Genomic DNA, 22345 nt, shown 5'->3' on the forward strand with positions numbered 1-22345 from the left:
CATGCTTTCAGAGTATAAAATCTCTTAAAAATAGCAACAGTAGACAGTTGTGCCCCAGAAAGTACCTTCTCCTAACCTTCTACAGAGACCAGCTCTAGTTTTAATGATGCATTAAACTTTGAGAGGAGTTTACATGTAGATCCTCATAAAAAAGTATAGTGAAACAGAATAGTGGATCAACAAAGGAGCAATCATAACCTCTTGTTGAGTCTACTTTTATAGGCGAGGCATAAATTATGAACATTCTAACTTCCAAGCCCAAGCCACGATTTTATGCCCTGCCTCTTTCCCCCCAAAAATGACTTAAGGCAATTACCATAAAATCACCAGGTTCCTGAATCTGTATGCATTACAAGCATACATCGCAAACATCTGGGAAGTCTATCAAAAATTGAGAGGCCTGAATCCCAGCCCAGCCTCCTGAATAGGAGTACCCTGGGGCTTGGCCTGGGAATCTGTACTTTAACAAGCCTCCCAGATGATTATTTTGCAGTTAGTCTGGCACCACTCTGTGGGACCAGGGTTCAAGACCCTCTTACCTGTATAAGAGAACTACTAAAAATAAATTCAAAGGAGAAATCAGAAGCCAGATGGAAAAGAGAGATAATTCTATCAGAAATCTGACACACAGTGATCATTATACTTTGGCTTTACATTTAGCTCTGAGGTTCCTAGAGCCAACAAAAAGAATAGTGCTGATTTATATAGTTTTTATTGCTCAGTAAAAAAAAAAATAATAAGCGTATTATATCTTCAGGAGAGATGGATTGTTTTGAACCCTTCAGGGAAGTGTATCATGTGGTTCCTTACTTCCCAAGATGTATAAATGGTCATAGCTTGGCCATTTTTTGTGTTAATCTTTATAAAAGGCTAAGAAAGGCTCTTCAAAGATGCATCCATTTTTAAAAAATATTTGTTTTTTCAATTTTCAAAGTAACAATGCTTTTGTATAAAATTGAAACATTAAAGAAGCACACATTGTACAAAATGAAAGTCCCCCATGGTCCTCCTCACCCCGACCTCTACTCTTAACCATGATAGCACCACCTTTAACAGTTTGGTTCATATTCTAAAAGGGGATCATAATATACACACTGGTTGGTAGCTCTTTTTTTACTTAGCCATGTATTCTGGCATCTTTCTATGTTCACATATATAGATCCATGTCATTCTTTTTAATGGTTGCAAAATGTTCCATTGAATAGGTATCTCAAAATGTTTAGTAATTTCCAGTGATTTTACTGTGAATAAGCAATGCTGAGAAGAATCTTTTTGCATTTGGATATAGAAACATCATTTCTGCCTCTTCCCAAATCTGTTTACTCATTTTGGCTACTTGGGAAGTCTGGCTCAAATTTTTTAGCTCTGTAACTGGAAAGATAACCTTGGTCTAAGGGTTGGAAATCCCACTAGAGTTGTGTTTAAATTAACTTTCTCTGTTGCTAGCCCAAGATTCTTAGACCTGCTCTACTGCCTGGAGAAGAAATTGTTTGTGAAGGTCTTCGAGTCCTGCTGGATCCTGATGGAAGAGAAGAAGCCACTGGAGGCCTTCTTGGAGGCCCTCAGCTCCTGCCAGCAGAAGGAGCCTTGTTCCTCACCACATACAGAATTCTGTTCAGAGGGGCTCCCCATGATCAGCTAGGTATGGCTCGTATAATGCCATCAGAACAGGGTTATCTGTGTGCTGCATGAGGCTTCGATGCCATCTGTGTGCAGTGATTTGCGAGTCAGTTCAGATTCAGAGTAAGCCTTTTTACTACACAGATTTTTTTTAGAACTTTTGTCTGTCAAAGCTAATAATAATTTGGATCATAGATTCTTATTTGAAGAACCAAAGGTATCTTCTAGAGAGCAAACCACGGTTCATCCGCTGAAACTATAATAATTTCATGAGGCAGCATTTTGTGACTTAGGGATATTCATAGTATCTAGCTACTAACATCCTCTGCTGATTTGCCCCACCTTCTGAGTCCTGCAGTAAACTGTAAGGCTGAGGTTTTCCAGACTCATGATCCCTTTTGTGGAAGGGTGTGCTAAGCATTGCAGGGCTGTACAGCACTAACTAACTAACCCCACTTCTCTCATTCCATTTCAACTAACCCCATTCCTCTCTTAGCAGACCTCTCTTCTATTCAGCAGACCTCTCTTCTAAGAAGATACCTCTCTTCTATTCACTAAACTCCCTCAACTTCTACTTACTACTACGCTCTACAATCTTCTGTATTAGCAAGGAATAGCATACCTTATCAAGTCTGAATTATCTTTTTTAAATCTCTATATAAACTATTCTGGTTGATAGGAAAAGCATATAAGGTTTTAGGTAAAATTATTGGACTCCAAATCAAGAAGCTCAGGTTTAGATCACTGTTGACCAATCTTGATATCTTAAGTGAGTCCCCTAACCTCTCTGAGTTTCAATTTCCCCTTTGATAAAATTAGGGAATTGGGCTTGCTTGGTGATAATGCAGTCGCTCTCAGCCTTGCCTGCGTACATGAATTATCTGGGAAGCTTTAGAAAAAAAGGTTTTTTTCTGGGCCTAACTCTCGAACAATTGAATTAGAATCTGTAATAGGATTCTAGGAGGGGGAACCCCCCCCAGGCATCTGTGTATTTTTGTTACATACTGAGGATTGAGAAACATTGGGATAAATGGTCACTAGAATTCTTTCCTCATCTGAAATTATTTATTCAATAGCATTTGATGAGTGTGTACTATGTGTTATGCACTTTGTTAGACAGTGGAATTCAGATTTATAAACTGTATTATCTTCAACATCTCACAGTTGTATAATCCCTTGCTTAGATAGAATCAAGATGGTTTATTGGTCATAAAGATTGCTTACCACATGAAAAGCAAAAAGCTTGTAAAATTCAATAAAGAAAATGAATCAGCAGGAATAGTTGTGCTCTTTTGAAAAAGAGTGAAAAGGAGAGCAAAATTTCTCAATCCTCTCCTGTCATGTTACTGTAAATAAATTACATTTGTATTTGTAAGCAAGTGTATTTTTAAAACTAAATATCTAGTACTTAAAGCATTTTTTTACTAAAACCTTTGTGAGCTCAGTGGCCATAAACATATATTTTGGGCATATAAATATATGAGATACTTGGTCATTTAAATTGCTCTAATTTATGTCTTTTAAAGAAATCAAAGCCATATTTAGTGTGAAAGCTTGTATTGGTCTCTTGTTTTTTCCTGACAATTTTTGGGTTAATTTCACATTTTAGGAAAATTATTTTCATCAGAGAAAAGTTTTGTATTTGCCTCTTTTATTTCTCTTTTTAAGTTAATTTAAATTTTAAAATTTCTCCTTTAATGCCACATAGAAATCTGATCATTTGACATGTGTTATATAAGTCATTTAATACATCTTAGAACTTAAATCCTGTGTATGTCTTGATTTTGTTTAGGCTCTAGGTACGAGTCTAATATAAGAGAATTTTCCAGGTTAGGAATTCAAAAGTTCAGGGACTGAGGAATTCTGATAATAATAAGTAGATTACTTAATATATGGGCTCTTAAGTCAGATAAACCTAGTTTAAATCTCACCCCCTTTGGCTTACTAGCTGAGGGGCCTTGCCCATTGCTCCTCCTTTCTGTTACTTGTACCACTGCCTGAAATGCCCACCCTTTCCCCCTCTGCAGATCCAAACCTACATTCTCTTCAACGCTCACCTTCTCTCTCACTTCTTCCAGGAATCAGTCTCTAGCCATCTAGCGTGCAGAAGTCTTCTCCCCTTCTGAAATATTTAAAGCCGTGTTCCCTCAAACCTAGGAGCTAATTGCATGTTGTTGTATTCTGTATTCTGCATGTGACTTTCCTCCCCCATGGGGAACTGTGAGCTCTCCAAGGGAAGCTTCATGTGTGCTGCTTCTTTTCTAGATGCTCATCTTCATACCCTCAGGTAGTTGATAAATAATTATTTGTATTTTCCCTTTCTTGCTTTAATATTTAAACTCTTGAAAATCTTGGGCCTAAGCCCAATCATATATCTTCTGAAGGCACATATACATAGTATAGCACCTTTATACAGAAACAAACTTTAACAATCTTTTCTGTTTTGCTTTATTATTACATTAAATATGATAAGTGTCTTTTCAATATTTGAAGATACTTCTTTTCTTCTGTATAAAACCTACCCTTCCTATAAGATACCTTAAACCAGATGATCTTGTGTGGCACATAATAGGCTGGGGAACTAGAATGAAGCCTGGCAGGCTGGGACAGTTCCTTCATTCTGGGAAAGGATTCTTTCTCAGGAATGAATTGCCATGCAACAAAACTAATGAATGCGATTCTAGAGTCGTGGCACTTTCTCTCACTGCATTCCTGGACATTGTCCTCTCCAGACACATTTCTCCGGCAGAGGCTGGTGAAATGAGCGCAGAGACTCTAAAAAAGAGCTCTAGAAAAGGGCTTCCCTGGTGGCGCAGTGGTTAAGAATCCGCCTGCCAATGCAGGGGACACGGGTTCGAGCCCTGGTCCGGGAAGATCCCACATGCCACGGGGCAGCTAAGCCCGTGAGCCACAACTACTGAGCCCACACACCACAACTACTGAAGCCCGCGTGCCTAGAGCCTGTGCTCCGCAACAAGAGAAGCCACCACAATGAGAAGCCCGCATGCAGCAACAAAGACCCAATGCAGCCAAAAATAAATAAATAAATTTATTTTTAAAAAATAAATGAGCTGTAAAGTGCTGTTGCTTAGTCTGTACCCTGTCTTCCTATAGTTGGTGAGCAGACAGTTGTGCGAAGTTTTCCCATTGCCTCCATCACCAAGGAGAAGAAGATCGCAATGCAGAACCAGCTACAACAGAACATGCAAGAAGGACTGCAGATCACATCAGCATCTTTTCAGGTATTAAGAAAGGGAGCCATTTGTCTGCTGTTTAAAAGTTTTCTACAAATGATGTCATGGCCACTTTCTTTTGATCATATGGTCAGGAGTTAGAGGATGAGGAGAATTAGAGGGTCTGAGAGGGTAATCTTTGATTGAGTCAACTCTTGAATGGTATTGGATTTAATCCTCCATTTCCTGAGCCCTGCAGTCAACTCAGAGTAATAACAGATTATCTGTTGATATTCAGTGATCTTAGAAATTCAGACACACACAGTTGACTCTTATTCTGTGCCAAGTCATACCTTAGTTTGGGTTTGATAAAGTCTTTAGACAGAAAGCATCTCTTGGGATCTATTTCAGAAGGAAATGCCCTGTGGCTCTTCTGTGGAAAAGGTAGAGCTCTGAGAATTATAGCTAGGTCTAAGGTTCTAAGTAACCCCTGATGAAGCAAAGGTTTTTTCAGGGAGCTCTGAACGTATCAGAACTTGTGAAATTATTGATGCAAACCAGACACTTGGAAGAGTGATCTTTTCTTAGTTTTCCTTTTTTTATAATTCTCGGTCTGCGACATTGTGCTCTTCTCACTCTTCCTGCCTTGTCTCTGACTTCTCAGATTTGCAGGGGTTCCAGTTCTTGCCTCGTTCCTTCCAGGCAAGAAGCCCTCCCTAGTACCTCCATATGCTAATTGTGTGAAATGTAAGTCTGCTGATCTCTAGGCCCAGACCTTCTCTGGTCACCTGAGAGTACTGACCTCCTAGAGATTTCTTCACTATTCCAACTGCCAAAGGACTCTAAACTAGAATGCTGCATGGGTCTACTGGGTAGGATTCTAGTCAAACTGAATTTTTTCTTCCTAGGTTTATAGTATCTCTGGGTAGGAAGAGAACTTCTTAGGCCAAATTCCCTATCTAGAACCAACAGTTAATAAATGAGAAGGACATGTTTCCTACTCCAGCCACTATAAGTTAATTTCCCTATCCCATCATAGAAAAGATAGTCTTGAATTCCCTGGCTGTCCAGTGGTTAGGACTCTGTGCTTTCACTGCCGAGGGCCTTGGGTTCATTCCCTGATCAGGAAACTAAGATCCCACAAGTTGTGTGGCTCAACCAAAAAAAAAAAAAAAAAAGAAAAGAAATGAAAAGAAATTGAGAAAAGATAGTCTTAAAGAAACTCAACTTCAAGATACACGATTTTCCTTGCCAACTAACCATCTATAACAAGTAAACCTTTCTGAGCCTTTTTTATTTTTGAAATTTTTAAATTTTATTGCATGATATCCAAGGTCCCTTCAACTTCGAAACTCTTGCCATTTAGTATTATTATTTTTTTGTTATTTCAGTAATTTGGGGGAAGCTATCTGGAAATCCTTAATGTTTCTGATATGTTTAATTTCTTTTGTCCCTAGTTGATTAAAGTAGCATTTGATGAAGAAGTGAGTCCAGAAGTAGTAGAGATCTTTAAGAAACAGCTGATGAAGTTTCGTTATCCTCAGTCCATTTTTACCACCTTTGCTTTTGCTGCTGGACAAACTACCCCACAAATAATTTTACCCAAGCAGAAGGAAAAGAACACTTCCTTTCGGTAAGAAGACAGGTTTCTTCATTTCAGCCCTCCCATAGTTGACTGTCAGGCGAAGTGACCTATCTTTTGGGTCAATATGTGACTGTTCTTTTTGTTTGCTGTTTTGTCACACCCATTGAACCAAGCTCAGGAGTTATGGAACAGCAGCATCAATATATGTAACAATCATGTCCATTGCTCATGATGCATTTTTAGAATGTGAAATTCTGTTTTCCCTTTTTCCTGTACTGATCGCTTTCTAACTTCAGTTTTCATTAATATCCAGGCCTAGTAGACAGTTTTGCTCTGGTCTAGAGATGAGAATGTTTATTTTTTCTTTTTTGTAACTTTTTATTTAGATATAATTTCAAGTTTATAGAAAAGTTACAACATAGTACAAAGGATTCCTGTATACCCTTTACCCAGATTCACCAGTTGTTTGTTTTATTCCATTTTCTTTATCATTTTCTCTCTCATATATATATTTTTTCTAAACCATTTGCGTTACATATATAATGCCCCTTTATCCTTAAATACATCAGTATACATTTCCTAAGAACAAAGACATTATCTTATATAACCACAGTACAGTAATCACAACCAGGAAATTTAATTGTCATAAAACTTTTACCTAACCCAGATTCCATATTCAAATTTTGCTTATGAGCCTTTACAGCTACTTTTTTTCCTGTCTGGTACAGGATCCAATCCAGGATCAGGCATTGCATTTACTTGTCATATTTCTTTAGTAGGAATACTTATTTTCTGATGAAAATGTTGAGGAATTCATGTTGAAACTTTTAAATTTCAGTTATTACAAAATAACAATTGCTTTAAAATTCTCTTCAGTTAGTGATAAAATATAAGGCTTAACATTTCAGTCCATTCATCATCAAAAACACCTGGAATTTGGACATCTGCTAGTACAAATTACATATTAGGGAGTACTCTGCAGATTTTGGAGAAAAGGCCTTCTTTTTGCCTGAAAGTGGGATAGGTTGGGGATTATAGGTGATTTGAGTCATTTCTAAACTGCATAGCTAGCCACTTGTACCGTTGTTACCTGGTGAGCAAAAGAGACCACGCATAGCCAGATATGAGATGCTGAAGAAGTATGAGCAGCTTTCTAGGCAATTACAATGGTGAGCTAAGCATCTTATCTTAGCACTGTGGGGTCACAGGGGAGCCTGTGATATTCATTATCTCAGCCCTCTATGGAAGAAACAAAGTTTTGTATGGTGTTTTATGTTTAGAAACTGTCAGGGGGGGGTTGGTTATATATATCTATAAAATCAAGCTGATTCTGTCAAGCTACAACAGAGATATAGCAATTTTAAATTCTTAAATATCTTAGAATTGTCTTGCATATATAAAACAAAAGATATAGCTCTAGCTGGAAAAAATTCAAAAATCCCATTAAGTTTAAGTTACACCTGAAGTGATTCACAATAGGCTTAATTTAGGAAGTACCAGTATTCTGTGATTTCTAACAACTATGTAAAACATGCTCATAACCCTCAGATTTACACTTCAGATCACTAAAGACAAGGACTGGCAAAACTATTTGACAACAAAAGAATCCTTACCACCTTTCATCGAATGACAAGAAAACACAAAAAGAGTTCTGTTCTTTGCAATAAACAAGAACATAATCAAAAACAATCTTACTTGAAACCTTCATCTCAATATGATTATTCAGGAAATAGGTTCTTTGTTTAATTCTTTGAATTGTAGATATCTATACCCAGAATTTCTATCAGCAAGAAAAAGTAAACCATTTAAATAAAGTACTTTTAGGTCCAAATGACTTAAATCCTAGTTTCTCTTTAATTAAAGCTGACTCTCAAAAGGATACTCAAATTTCTGGTTTCTTATTTTTTCTCCTCTCAAAGAGGGGAATGATTTTACTCTTTTCTGTATCTCAGAAGGCTTCTAGTGTCAGAAGGCAGGACACCACACATACACATTTAAAACACTTAAGAAATAAGTAAAGGTGTTGCCAGTTACAATTGTCAAGATCTTAAAGAAAAACTTATGAGTTAGTAGAGAGTTTGAATCAGCAGAGAAGGAGGCAGGCTGGCTTTCCATGGAGGAGGACTTCCGCAAGCATAGTCTATGGGAACTGGTGGGGGGAGTGGCATGGATAACCAGAGTAGGTTAAGGACATGCTTGACCAAAAAGCCAAACTGAGGAGTTTAGATGGGGAATGATAAGTAGTTTGTGTCCCACTCTAGGTTCTTGCACTTTTTGCCTAAAACAGTGTCCTGATGACAGCAGTGTTTTATGGGAAATTAGTCTGCTGACATATAAAAAGTGATCTAAAGAAAGAGAGGCTTAATGAAGGTCTGGACAATGCTAGTGGCTGTGGGAATAGAGAAGAAACAAGTTGAGCAACGTAGGTATCAAAACATATAAGTGGCATCTTCATATTAAATTGACATTCTCTTTGGTTTTGTGACTTGTAGCACCTTCTCAAAAACAATTGTGAAAGGTGCCAAAAGGGCAGGGAAAATGACGATTGGGCGGCAGTATTTATTGAAGAGGAGGACAGGGACAATTGTGGAAGAGAGAGTGAACCGTCCTGGATGGAATGAAGAGGATGACATATCTGGTATGTGAGAACTTGTTTTTCCTTCATGAATGAACTTTGTATCTTTCTTCTTATAAGAGTAAGAACAAGAGACTAAGACATAGTTGCACTTAAACCTGACTCTCAAAAACCTAGATCTATCTAATAAGATGAGAGGCACTTACCAGCTTCTCAGAACTGGAAAAAAAAAATTTTTATTTTCCCAATATTCCATTGTTCAGATAAGATTTTGTTAAGTTATATTCCTCCTCTACCAAATCCATAGAGCTGATTGGCCACTGTTATGTGGGTCTCATTAAAGGGAAAAAGAAAGAAACCCCGCTACATAGAAAATTTAGGTATAAAGTAGTCCCCCATACGTTATTGTTATGGAATAAGAATAAGGAAATAAGGGCATTAAATATTCAAAGTTGAAGATTTGAGGTTTTGGTAAGAACATTGTGGGTGCTCTTAATCAAAATGGGGGCCTAAGATGAAGGCACTCTTAGATGATAAGAAAAAAGTGCCTGCTAAATATTTAAAAGAGCAGAATCTGGGAAGTGGAGATAACTCTCCGTCAGGAAAATAAAGGCAGAAAACTAGCAGCAAAAGGTTATTCCTTAACCTAGTGTCAAGTATGCTTATGGAATTAACACTAGAGAGAATCTGGTCTAATAGAGAGGATGCCATTGTACCCTTTTCTTTCTCAGGCTCTTAGACTCAATCAGTGATTATACAACTGCTACTTTTACTCCTACTAATAACAACAAGAACATTTTAAAGATAGAAACCTCACCTTTAGAGAGCTCACTAGCTAAAGGTCTCCATTTCAGTATGTGTATCTACGGGCTTGCCTCTGGGGGCAGTGAAAAGACCATTTATTGGAACCCTGGCTTCTCACAGTCACATGGAAAGCCATACAAAAACTACTGCTACCCATCACTATTGACTTCTAATTCAAAGATTTTATGACTTCACAGAACAAAAACTTATTCTATGATAGTTATTCCACCAAAAGACCAAATTATATAATGCTCTTTGCTCCTCTGAAGAGGCCAACACAAATAAAACTGATACCTAATGATATATTTGCATTGTGAAGTTCACAAACTAAAGCACAAAGTCTTATAGAGATAAGCTGGGGTTTTTTTTTTCCTTTTAATGGAAGAGAGCCATATCATTCCCTTTGACTTTAGAACTTTGAGTACATTTCCAAAAACTTTGAAAGCTTAATTTGACTTCTCTCACTTTAAAAATAAACAGGGAAGTAAGTAAAGATAGTCTTTAACATGGAAATTTTTTTTTTTTTTTAGTTAGAACATGCAGTACCAATTAGGAATGTTGTTTTTTTTAAAATCCTCCCTAAAATACTTCATTATTGGGAATTCTTCCAACATCTAAAATCTTAAAGGATTCTGTAACCTGCGATTGCAAAATTGTGAGGGAGTTTCCCATATATACCACATCCTCTGACAAAATATAACTTCTACGAAATACAACTCCTTCATACCTAAGAAAGGTCATTTCCCACTAGTGAACTTCTACTTAATATAAAAATTTCTAATAAAAATTTATGCTGTTTGAAGTTAACTGAAACCTGGAATGATGAGTTTGTGTAGTGATCATGTTAGAGATCAGTTTTACTGACAGGTTAGTCTCTCACAAAGTATGAATGTTTATTCTATAGAGTCCTAAACAGAAATCACTACAGGTGGACATTAATAAGCAAGCCTGACTGAAACAGAAAAATATGGGTAATGAATTCAAAATTAGATTGTTTTTAGAAATTTTGAGTTAATTTCCCTGACACTTTGAGTTAGTTGAGCTCCTGATGTTTTATTTCCTGACTATTACAGTTTTAATTTATGTTTAAGCATAATGATTCCTCAGAGAAGTTACATGATTTAATTTTGGTATACATAGCACCTCTAGCCCTAATATAAACCTCTCTTGGTTAAGTATCCTCTTCAGAAGGAAGTTTTTAATCCTCTACTTTGAGCTATCATTTCTTCAAAACCTGTTTCTGCCATCACAGTTTCAGATGATAGTGAACTCCCCACAAGTACCACCCTGAAGGCTTCGGAGAAATCTACAATGGAACAGTTAGTGGAAAAAGCTTGTTTCAGAGACTATCAGCGTTTAGGTTTGGGAACCATAAGTAGCAGCTCTTCTCGCTCAAAACCAGAGTACTTTCGAATCACTGCCTCCAACAGGATGTACTCACTCTGCCGGAGGTAAGTCTGTTGGTGGTGTCCAAAAAGAGACCTTTCCTTCCTTCCATTTGCATCTTGAATGGGCTATTTGCATCCATAGCACAGAGAGAAAGAGAGATGCTAGAAAACAGGAGCAAGGTGTCCAGGGGTATGTGTGTTTAAGGGACACTTTTTATGCAGCATGTGCAAGCATCTCACTGACATTCTCAGAAGTAGTTATATCACTGAACAGTGCCTATATTAGATCAGAAAGTGAATGGTAAAAGTTTTTGTCCGCTTTATGAATTTCCCATATTTGTCTTTCTCTTCCCATTTGCCTCTCTTCTAACATGTCTGAGATAACTTGAGTAAGGATAGAATTTGCCCAGGCAGAGAGGAGAGATGAAAATCTGCTATAGGTCAGGGGTCTGCAAACTTTTTCTTTAAAGGGCCAAATAGTACATACATATTTTCAGTTTTGCAGGGTATATGTTCTCTCATTGCAACTACTCAACTCTGCCACTGAAGCAGCCATAGACGGCACATAAATAAATGGGCAAGGCCAGTTTTGGCCCACAGGCTGTAATTTGCTAACCCAAGTGTAGGTAGGGTTTCCTTATGCTGTCTAATTAGAATTTTTTCAGGAGATATTACTTAAAGAATGTAAATGAACACGTTCTTTTTTCTGTTCTTTTGTCTATTGCTGTTTTATATATCTGTTAAGCCCTATTCCATGCTTTATATCTTTTAAAACTACATTTCTACCATCCACAAGTTTAATCATTTTCATTTCCAGGTAAATTCTATTCTTTGCATTTATAAATTACTGGTTTGATTAAATACAATAATGCTGTGAAAGTACTTTGTAAGTTGTAAGCCTTGTACATGTCTTAGAAAGTTGTCTTAATGTTACTATTAGTTTGAATCCTACTGTTCTCAAAGAACTATAGATATCTCATTTTAAATGACAATTTAAATGTACAAATACCAATGTGAAACTTGAGAAACAGATTGGGAGTATAGTGTGAGATTTGGGACAGATAAAATTTTTGCATTAAGTACTGAAAGGCTGTGATTTTGTTGAGTATGCAGTAATTTTCCTGATACTCTATCGTTCTAACTATATTCTCTTTGTATATAAGTGTAAGCGAAGGTGTAAGGTGTGATGTCCTACTATTTGAGAAGCTTGCTATCAAAATCATACCTGACAGTGAGAAAACAGACATTATTTATCATTTCAATCTGTCAGAAACAAAATAAAATCTTAACAGACCACTTATTAGAACACTTATTATAAAGAACTTATGGTGATATTAAATAACATAAATCCCTCAAACTATTAGAAGGAAGGAAATGGAATAATAAAAAATAATCCAAAAGAAGGCAAGAAAGGAGAGACAAGGAAGTATGGAACAGATGGGACAAATAGAAAGCAAAGAGTAAGATGGTAAATTTAAATTCAAATATATCAGTAATTATGTTACTTATAAATTGATAAATGCTCCAATTAAAAGAAAAATATAATCAGAATTTTTTTAAGCTTTATGCTGCTTTTAAGGGCTTTATCTAATGTACAAGATTACAAAAAGGTTGAAAGTGAACAGAAAGAATACACCATGCAAAACTACCTTTAAAAAAACCTATTGTCACTATATAAATATTAAAGTAGATTTTTAAAGTAAAATTTTACTAGCAATAAAAAAGGATGGTTCATAATGACAAAAGTTTCATTTCATGCAGAATTTATCATAAACAAGTATAGTTTATTACAAAAATACAGAACTGGCTTGACAATTGAAAATTAATCGGCATAGTTCACCACATTAAAAGAATTACGAAGTGTTTTAAGTTCATTGTATACAGAAAAGCATTTTATAAAGTGTAATATATATTTATGATTTTTTACAGAAGAACCCTAAGCAAATTGGAAATACAGGGGAAGCGCCTTAATCTCCTAAGTGTCTAAAAAAATCCTATAGCAAAAATTACTTAATGGTAAACTATTGAAAACTTGTACTCTGAGATCAGGAAAAGAATGCCCACTATCACCACTTCCAGTCAGTGTTGTACTAGAGGTCTTAGGAAGTACAAAAAGACTAGAAAAATAGATAATAAAAGTCAGAAAGGTTGAAAAGAAAGAAATAAAACTGTATTATTCACAGATGATCTGTTATACACATAGAAAATCTGAAGGAATCAACAGATAAACTTGTTATATTAATAAGTGAATTTAATAAGGTCACTGGTACAAGGTCATTATACAAAAATTAGTCATATATGTACCAAAAACAAATAATTAAAATATGAAATTTTAAATGATGTTATTTTAGTACTACTGATACTACTTAAAGTCGCACTAAAAAACATTAAGTACTTAGGAATAAATCTAATACAAGATGAGTAAGACCTCTACATGGAACAGTCAAAACAATATTAAGGATCATTAAAGATACAAATAAATAGATATTTAATGTTCTTGGACTAGAATATTCAATATTCTAAAACTGTGATTTCTCCAGACATTGATCTATAGATTCAATGCAGTCCCAATCAAAATCCCAGAAAAATGTTTACAGAAATTGAAAAGATGATTCTAAGAGTTACACTAAAATGCAAAAGGCTAGAGGTAGTCAGGATAGTCTTATAGAATAACACTGCAGGATATCAAGACTTCTTATAAAGCTACAGTAATTAAGGCAGTATGGGAGGTACACAGGAATAGACAAACAGACCACTAGAGCAAAAGAGGGAATATAGAAATATCTCAACATATAAGAACACTGGGTTTAAGATAAAGATAGCACTTAAGAGCAGTGGATAAAAGATGTTTTTTTCAATATATGGTGCTGGATATCCATACAAGAAAAAAATTAATTTTGACCTTTACCTTACACTGCATAGACAAAAATCAATTCCCATTGATCTGTAGATCTACCCGTAAAAGGTTAAAATAATTAAAAGCTTCCAGAAGACAGGAGAATATCTTCATGACCTTGAAGTAGGGAAAGATTTAAGACAGGAAAAACACTATCCAGAAAGTAAAAAATTGATAAATTAAGAAGTCTTATATATCAGAAGACATCATTAAGAGAGTAAAAAGGCAATAACTAATGGCAGAGGATATCCTCTTTTGTGAGGATATCCTGGTGGGCAATAAATATCTGAAAAGATGCTTGTATGGCTGTTAGCATAACTGATGCCATCTTGGGCCCTTACGGTTTCTCCTGTCTTTCGCTGACCCTACCAAGCACTGTACTATGCAGTGAATCACTTCTCTGTCATCAAGAGCTTTGTAGTTAATAGATATTGTTTAATTATCATTAGGTAGCCTCTATGCTCTGTTAGTCCCCAAACAATGATGAAAACCTTCCCATAAGTATTCCCAGTACCCATGAGACTAGTTACCTATTCATATCTCTTAACTTGAGAATGCACATCCTGTTTCAAGCACCTACCCCCATACCCTAGGTTAACTATAAAATTGTCCCAGTGGCCCCTCAGTGGCTTGGAGTGCAGTTGAGAATGTTTCCTCATCATTATTCACCCGATCTAGATCCCACCCTATGAGTTAGTTACCCTGTAATAAACTGATCCATTAATTATATGGGGCTGCCTGTCTGATTTTTTAGTCTCAAGATGCCTTCTCAGTTTGGTGGGTACTTTTGGTTCCCTCCATCCTCCAACAATGCTCAACCTATTAGTCTTCAGATAAATACAAATTAAAGTCCCAGTGAGACTGCTTTATACCTGCAAAAATGGCTAAAAGTTAAAAGACCAGCAATACAAAATGCTAGTAAAAATGTTGAGCAAGTAGAACTCTTTATTGCTGGTGTGACTGTAAATTGGTTAAACAGCTTTAGAAAGCTGTCTGGCAGCATCTACTAAACTTCTAGACATGTATTGAACAGTGCACAATCTGTCATGTATCTGTTGGAAATTCTACTCCATCTAGGAATGCATATGTTCTCCCAAAAGACAACTGCAAGAATGTTCATGGCAACGTGTTTCTTACATAGTCAAAAACTAGAAACTACTCAAAATCAACAATAGAAGAATAGATAAATAGTATAGTCACATAGTGGGCTACTATATAGCAATGAAAATGAACAGACTACAGTTATATGCAAAGGCTTGGATGGGTCTCATAAACATACTGTTGATCAAAAGAAGCCAGACACAAAAAAATAAATTCTATTCGTTCCTTTTTTATTCAAAAAAACAGGCAAAACTCATCCATGTTGTTAGCAGTCAAGGATAGTGATAATCTTTGAGGAGGAAGAGGAAGAAATAGTGATTGGGAGGTGACACAGGGGATGCTGGTTATGGTCCATTTCTTGACCTAGGTGCTAGTGATATGGATTTCTAAAAAGAAATAGAGGGCCCTAAATAATGGAACTGCTTTTCAAGTCTTCTTGAATGATTATGTCTGTAGCTAGGTCTCTTTATCAGTTTGTGGTATTAGAAGAATACAGCCTGTAACTTCCTGAAGCATGGAAGTACTAGGTTTTCAGAATACTTCCAAGGTATCTCTGGTTAAGTATTAATGTCACTGATTTGTGCACAGAAAACAGCTAACATGTTAAATTTCATGTTAGGTATATTTTACCATAATAAAAAAAGTCACAAAAAAAGACATGGATTAGAGGTTAGGAGGTTATTAATATGAAATCTCTTTGGTCTAATATTTCTAAATAAACTAAAGGAAAGAAATGCTCTGAAAGCTGCCTGTCTTCTAGTACTTAGTAATCTTTAAAAACAAGGTCTCTTGCCTGTTTTTCATTTTCCCAGCATCATATCCTGTAACTTTACGAGCTAATCTTTTTTTTTAATTATCAACATGTAGTGTTAATAAAATATTTAAACGTACTTGACATTTGAACGAATTGTTTTCATACCAAAGATCATTTGGTTTTGATTTTTAATCCTTTCACCATCTCTGGCAGTCTAAATATTAGTGTACTCTATTCTCTGTTGTCATTTCAGCAATCCAATGAGTTGACAGTTTGATTTGTCATTCTCATAAAGTTGACACTAATACATTAATCTTGGGACTTCCCTGGTGGCGCAGTGGTTAAGAATCCGCCTGCCAGTGCAGGAGACACGGGTTCGATCCCTGGTCCGGGAAGATCCCACATGCCGCAGATCATCTAAGCCCATGAGCCACCACTACTGAAGCCTGTGCATCTAGAGTCCATGCTCTGCAACAAGAGAAGCCACTGCAATGAGAAGCCCGCACACAGCAACGAAGACCCAACATAGCCATAAATAAATTAATTAATTTTTAAAAATACATTAATCTTGCAATCTTTATTTCAAGTCATGTATAAGGCAAGGGAAATCATGTTTAACAGAAGCCTTTTTAATAATTCTTTGTAACGTTTTCATTTTCTAAGCTTGTTCCTTAGCAAAAGGCTGCAGTATCACTGAAGTAGGCTTATTAAAAATAATAATAATAATACAGATTAGTGGATGAGTTAGCTGTCTTCACCATCTAGGCCTTTTCTTCTCAAACCCTAAAGAACTGAGTTAAAACTTAGTTTCATGTTTGAAATATGTGTCTTACCACTCCACCAATATGTTTGAGTCTTAGAAAATTACTATGATATTATGATATTCATGTTCTTATATTCTCTTTCTCTCCATTTCTTTTTTCTTCTCGTCTCCCCACCCCTCCTCGCCCATCCAAATTATTCTCTTTCTCCCTTCCATGTCCCTAAAGCTATCCTGGCCTTTTAGTTGTACCTCAAGCTGTACAGGACAGTAGTTTACCAAGAGTAGCCCGCTGCTATCGACACAATCGCCTGCCTGTTGTATGTTGGAAGAACTCAAGAAGCAGTACCCTTCTTCTGCGATCTGGAGGATTCCATGGGAAGGGAGTAGTTGGCCTTTTTAAATCTCAGAACTCCCCTCAGGCAGGTAAGCAGCTCTCTTACAGCAGTATTCTGATCCTTCCACTTCAGAGTATTCCAAAAAATGAAGGAAGTAAAATCTGGGAATGCCAGTTGTACCCTTTCATCGAGCCTCTCACACATAGCCTTTTCCACGGTGCTATATACATGTACAGCTTAAGAACTAGACTTGACAATGTGGGGCTCCACCTTGAATTTGCCATCTTGCTTAATATGTCTGTTTATATTTGGATTTTAATAGAAATTAACATAATGAAGTCTTTGGTTCTAGGCTGTTTTCACTTCACAAACCAGAGTATCCACAGATGGAAACAGATTACATATACTAATCATTTTCTTTTCTTTTGGGAAGCATTAAATATATTTAACTGCTTCAGAAGCAAATAGGGATTCTGTCCCATGTGGTATAAGATATCCTATCTCATTCCTACAAGACACACACACACACACACACACACACACACACACACGGGCCAACTTAAAAAAGATACACTAAGTGATATTTTTGAGCACGATGTCTGAGGTCTGAGGTCAGTCGGGAGCTATATTTTGCTAAGCTTTCTCATAACTTCTAGCTTAAAGTAGATGCTCAATAAAATTAAACAAGGACCGCTAAGATATCAGATCCAGTTTAGGGATGGCTGCTGCATTCTTTCCTCTTTGGAAATGAACTCACTCAAGTTCAGTGGTTCAGTACGTAGAACCATGTGCTTTTTGATATCTCTTCTTTATTCTCATCTGTTCCTTCCTGAAAGTTAAAAGTTGGCCAGTACATCTTTGATCATTCAGTTGACTGAGGGCATGACACACACCACGCTATATTATTATTGTTGTTGTTGTTATTTTTATTATTTCACCTGGCATTTTTGTGTAATTGAAGGCAGTTGGCTTTTAACTTTTTCTGCCCAGAGGAATCCTCCCAAGCCACATAATGGGTATAATAGAACACAGCATATGTAGGTTATATAAAGTGAGAGAATCATTTCAGCATTAATGCATTAATGAGCATATCACTAAGCATTAATGCACATATCACTGAACTTTTAGTTAGAAAAATTGAAATTGTTTTATTCCACTGGTTTCTTATTTTTCAATATAAATTTACTATATTTCACGTTTTTGAGCTCACACATTTGCTCACATTTTAATATCTCTGAAATTGGAATGCAACTTACAATTCATGTGACAGAAATAATTGTGTCATGGTTTAAATGGCAGAGTTTTTTAGTCTTAGTACATAAAATTGTGGTGCATCTTATAATTGATGACATTTTAGAGTTTATAAAATATGATGGCACCTTAAAGTTGATAAAATACAAAAATATAGTAATGCTAATTATTTATTTCCTATTCACCTTGTAAGAAAATTTGTTAATATCTATTGTCTTTCCAGTGAATCCCTCCCGATGCCACTTTAAAGTGCCTGGGCCAATTTCAGTGATTCTGTTTTACTCCACACAAGCCAGGCTCAGACTCCCTCCAACCCAGACTTGCTCTGACAGTTGTTTCCATCTGTGCATACTTTTTGATCCTCTTTCAAAAGGACCAGGGAATTGAGCAGCAGCTGCTCTTGTCTTCTCATCTTCCTCCTCTCTTCCCACAACAACCCTCTACAAGTTCATATCCCCTAGGCCTATGTGACAGAATTGGAATAAAATTACTGGTACTGGGATATTCTCACCTCTTCCCATTCTGGGATGCTGAGGGAAACTGCTCCATCCTCTGCTCCCAAACAGTGGCATGGACAGAGTGGTTGGGGGAGATCATCAAGGACATGTTGTCTTTTATGAATCTTTATTTTGAGTTGATTGGTTGATGAGAAACTGCACCTGTGCTTGGAAGGACCGGCTGTATGTTGGTTTTCCAGACCTGGGCTCTTTCTGGGAGGATGATGAGGCAATCAAGAAGTAGGTGTGGTGAAACCAATATCATAGGAGGGTTAGCCATTTAATAGTTTGGAGCTTTAAGTGGGGCTGGTTTCTATATTTGGGTATGGTAACTTGAAGACCATATATAGAAAGAATAAGCGTATGTATATAGAGAGAGCCTGTTTTATTAACATAGATACAGTTTGTTTTATGTAATATCTTTTCCTTTTATAGCTCCTACCTCCTCTTTAGAATCTTCCAGTAGCATAGAACAAGAAAAGTACTTGCAAGCCTTACTGAGTGCAGTTTCTGTCCATCAGAAACTCAGTGGCAATAACACCCTTACTGTCAGGCCAGCACTTGCTCTGTCTCCAGGTAAGATTTAATAATATTTTTCTTCTTGACAACTGTGAAAGGTCATATTCATTCCTAGGGTTAGTCTCTTTAGTTATTTGCATTGTTCCTTCAACATGACCCCTTAATGTTTTACCTTGTGGGGCTATAACTTTATTTTATTTAGACATCAGGGTACCACTATTAACTTCTAGTAAATAGTAACCAAATTTAGAGATTTAATTATTTCCTTTTTAAAAGAGTAATAGGAGAGGTGGTGGAAAACATAAAGTCATGTGGGATTTTTTTTTTTCCTGGAATCTGTTTTACATAGACTTTAAAATATTACAGAGTTGAATGTGTAAGTTGAACATCTGTTTATTAAATGTATATTTATTAAAATCATCATGTATAACTTTGAAATTCCTGAAATTTCTGCAGCCTTTTATGATTTGCAGTACAGTTTGTTTTCACTAGATTTGGATGAAGCCATTAAGACTTGTACTAATATTCTGTTTCAGTTATCATGTGATGGAACCCCAAAGGGTTCATGTAGAGGTAACCCTAATGTGTTAGACACAGGAGCATGTGACTTGAGAAGTTGGTCTCCTTGGCTTAATCAGCTATTTGAATAGCTCAACATAAGCAGAAAGTGGCTTTTCTTGTAAAGTAACACCATGCATGCCTTGTTTCATTTATCATTAAATTCTCTGATTGCACTTGCCAAACCTAACTCTCTATAATCTTGCAGATGTGTGTATCTCTGAGGAAATAGTAACAGTGCCTTGTTATCTCTATTAAAGCTTTGGGTACTTAAAAAGTACAATGTTTGGCAGCAATTAGACATGCTACACATGAAGATAACTTTTTGTCATTTGAGTAATGTTAACCCGAACGACATGGTTTTTGTTCTTCTTTTTGGCTGACTTTAGGGACTGAAAGGAGGACTTCAAGAATGTCCACTGTGCTTAAGCAGGTAGTGCCAGGACATTTGGATGTAAACCCATCCAATAGCTTTGCTCGAGGAGGTTAGTAAGATTGATTTTATAACTGAGCACTGATACAACCTTAAAAGCAGAAAACTTTTTTCTAGATAGTGATACTTCAAATCAACTAATTATGGTTAAATTTGTTTTTAATTACCCTTTTCTAAACGAATGATCAAATTTATTACTAGCATGGTGACAGATGAGTTTAGCCTCGTGGGACAAGAGGTATAATAATTGCTGAAATCTTAACATACTGATGAGTTTGGAAGCACTGGGAGAGGAGGGGAACATATCTAAATGGTGACTCAGCTCTGGCAGCATTCCATGATGCTCCAAGTTTGCAGTGTAGAAAGGCTGAGCACAGAAGCATAGACAGTTAGGGAGACATGATTCCAGACTCAAAGGCTGTGCCTCCAGTGCCTGTTATCTTTACTCCTGTTCTCTGAAGTGCTAGTTTGAGGAGTAAGAGACAGTGGTTCAGAATCAACGTAAAGACTCTATTTTACAAAATTCACTTTTTTTCCTTTTGAAAACCAAGATTACTATGCACATCTCCTGGCAGCCATATTGATTCTTTAGATGCTTTTTTCCCTACCTCATCAGAACTTTCTATGATGGCAGAATTTCCTAAGAGCTTTCACCCTTCTTCAAGTATCTTCCTAATCAGGCCTTAAGGTCATTGTATTAGTTTGCTAGGGCTACTGTAACAAAGTGCCACAAACTGTGTGGCTTAAACAACCATTTGTCTCACAGTTCCGGAGGCTAGAAGTCCAAAACGAAGGTGTTGTCAGGGTTGGCTCCCTCGGGGGGCCATGAGGAATAATCTGTTCCACGCCTTTCCCCTAGCTTCTGGTGGTTTGCTGGCAATTTTTGGCATTCCTTAGCTTGTAGAAGCATCAGCCATATCGCTGCCTTCATCTTTACATGACATTTTCCCTGTGCATCTGTCTCCACATTTCCCCTTTCATAAGGACACCAATCATGCTGAATTAGGGGTCCACCCCACTCCAGTGTGACCTCATCTAATTACATCTGCAATGACCCTATCTCCAAATAAGGTCACATTTTCTGAGGTACTGGGGGTTAGGACTACATCATAAGAAATTTGACAGGGGGTAGGGACACAGTTAAACCCATAACAGTCATATGTAACTTTTTCCGGAACTTTTAAAATACTATTGTTTTAAAGTTGAAGACACAAACTTCATTCTTTTCATCATTTCTTTCTTGGTGAATCTGAACTAAAAGATAGTACAGTGACTTTCTCCTAAGGTTTCTGGTATTTTTGTTGCCAAGAACTGTCAGAATTTGGTTCGACGTTGCAGTTCTTATTGCTTTATTTGCCATCTGAAAGCTTATATTAGCAGGCACGTCAGAAACTTTTCCCTTTAACTTTTAGTAGGGTGCAACTTCTGGCATATGTCTGGTTAGCTGAAGTCTTCCCATCCCCACCCTGCTCTTGAGTTTTGCCTTTGTAAACTTCATCAACAACATGTTATCTCTTCCTCCATTGGGCCAGGTGACCCATAATATAAATTTTAGGTACAAAACTGTCTCTCCTTCTGTGTTGGTACCTAAGGCACAAGGATATTCACCAATCTGTTTCAACTACATTATCTTTGCTTTTTTTATATTGGCCTCAGACTCATGGCTTTTTTATACAAGGGAATCCCCACTAGTGGTTACATTCTAGTCATGAGTCCATTCTTTGCTATTCTCAAAGGTACCTGGAAGGCTGTATTTACATTTTAGGATTAAAATCTCCTATTTAATCTGTTTATGACCTTTTCTATGCATAATGAGGCCATAATTATTATTTCTGACCCCCTTCCCAAATATTTTCTTCTGAAAATTCCTGTAAACTTAGTGTGTTTCCTTATGACAATTTTTTGCTCCTAACCAGGTCCCTTCATTCTGGTATCTTAAGCTAGGATCCAGAAACGCAAATCTTATTATTTTACTCCATCTCTTAATTCTTCATTCCCAAAGCCTCCAAATCTCCCAAGGTCCCAGTGATTAACTGGAAGATGAGATACGGCTGTTTCCTGGCACCTTCAACTTCTTCTGTGATCCCTGGCGC

General features: G+C 36.7%; 1 protein-coding gene across 5 annotated transcripts in view; it reads left to right on the forward strand.

The window, feature by feature from the left end:
* The window catches only part of SBF2 (SET binding factor 2), a 472518-nt gene that overhangs the window by 405327 nt on the left and 44846 nt on the right, over positions 1–22345 (forward strand). For 4 of the 5 annotated variants that reach the window (XM_079929040.1, XM_079929042.1, XM_079929041.1 and 1 more), the window contains 7 exons: positions 1447–1642; positions 4735–4862; positions 6251–6426; positions 8871–9016; positions 11010–11208; positions 16886–17082; positions 19178–19318. In XM_079929040.1, the coding sequence (XP_079785166.1) occupies positions 1447–1642; positions 4735–4862; positions 6251–6426; positions 8871–9016; positions 11010–11208; positions 16886–17082; positions 19178–19318 (1183 nt within the window). Of the gene's footprint in view, positions 1–1446; positions 1643–4734; positions 4863–6250; positions 6427–8870; positions 9017–11009; positions 11209–16885; positions 17083–19177; positions 19319–20208; positions 20305–22345 lie in introns of all 5 variants that reach the window. The other variant, XM_079929044.1, reaches the window with a different exon arrangement.

This window comes from Stenella coeruleoalba, assembly GCF_951394435.1.
Source record: "Stenella coeruleoalba genome assembly, chromosome: 8".
NCBI lineage: Eukaryota > Metazoa > Chordata > Mammalia > Artiodactyla > Delphinidae > Stenella > Stenella coeruleoalba.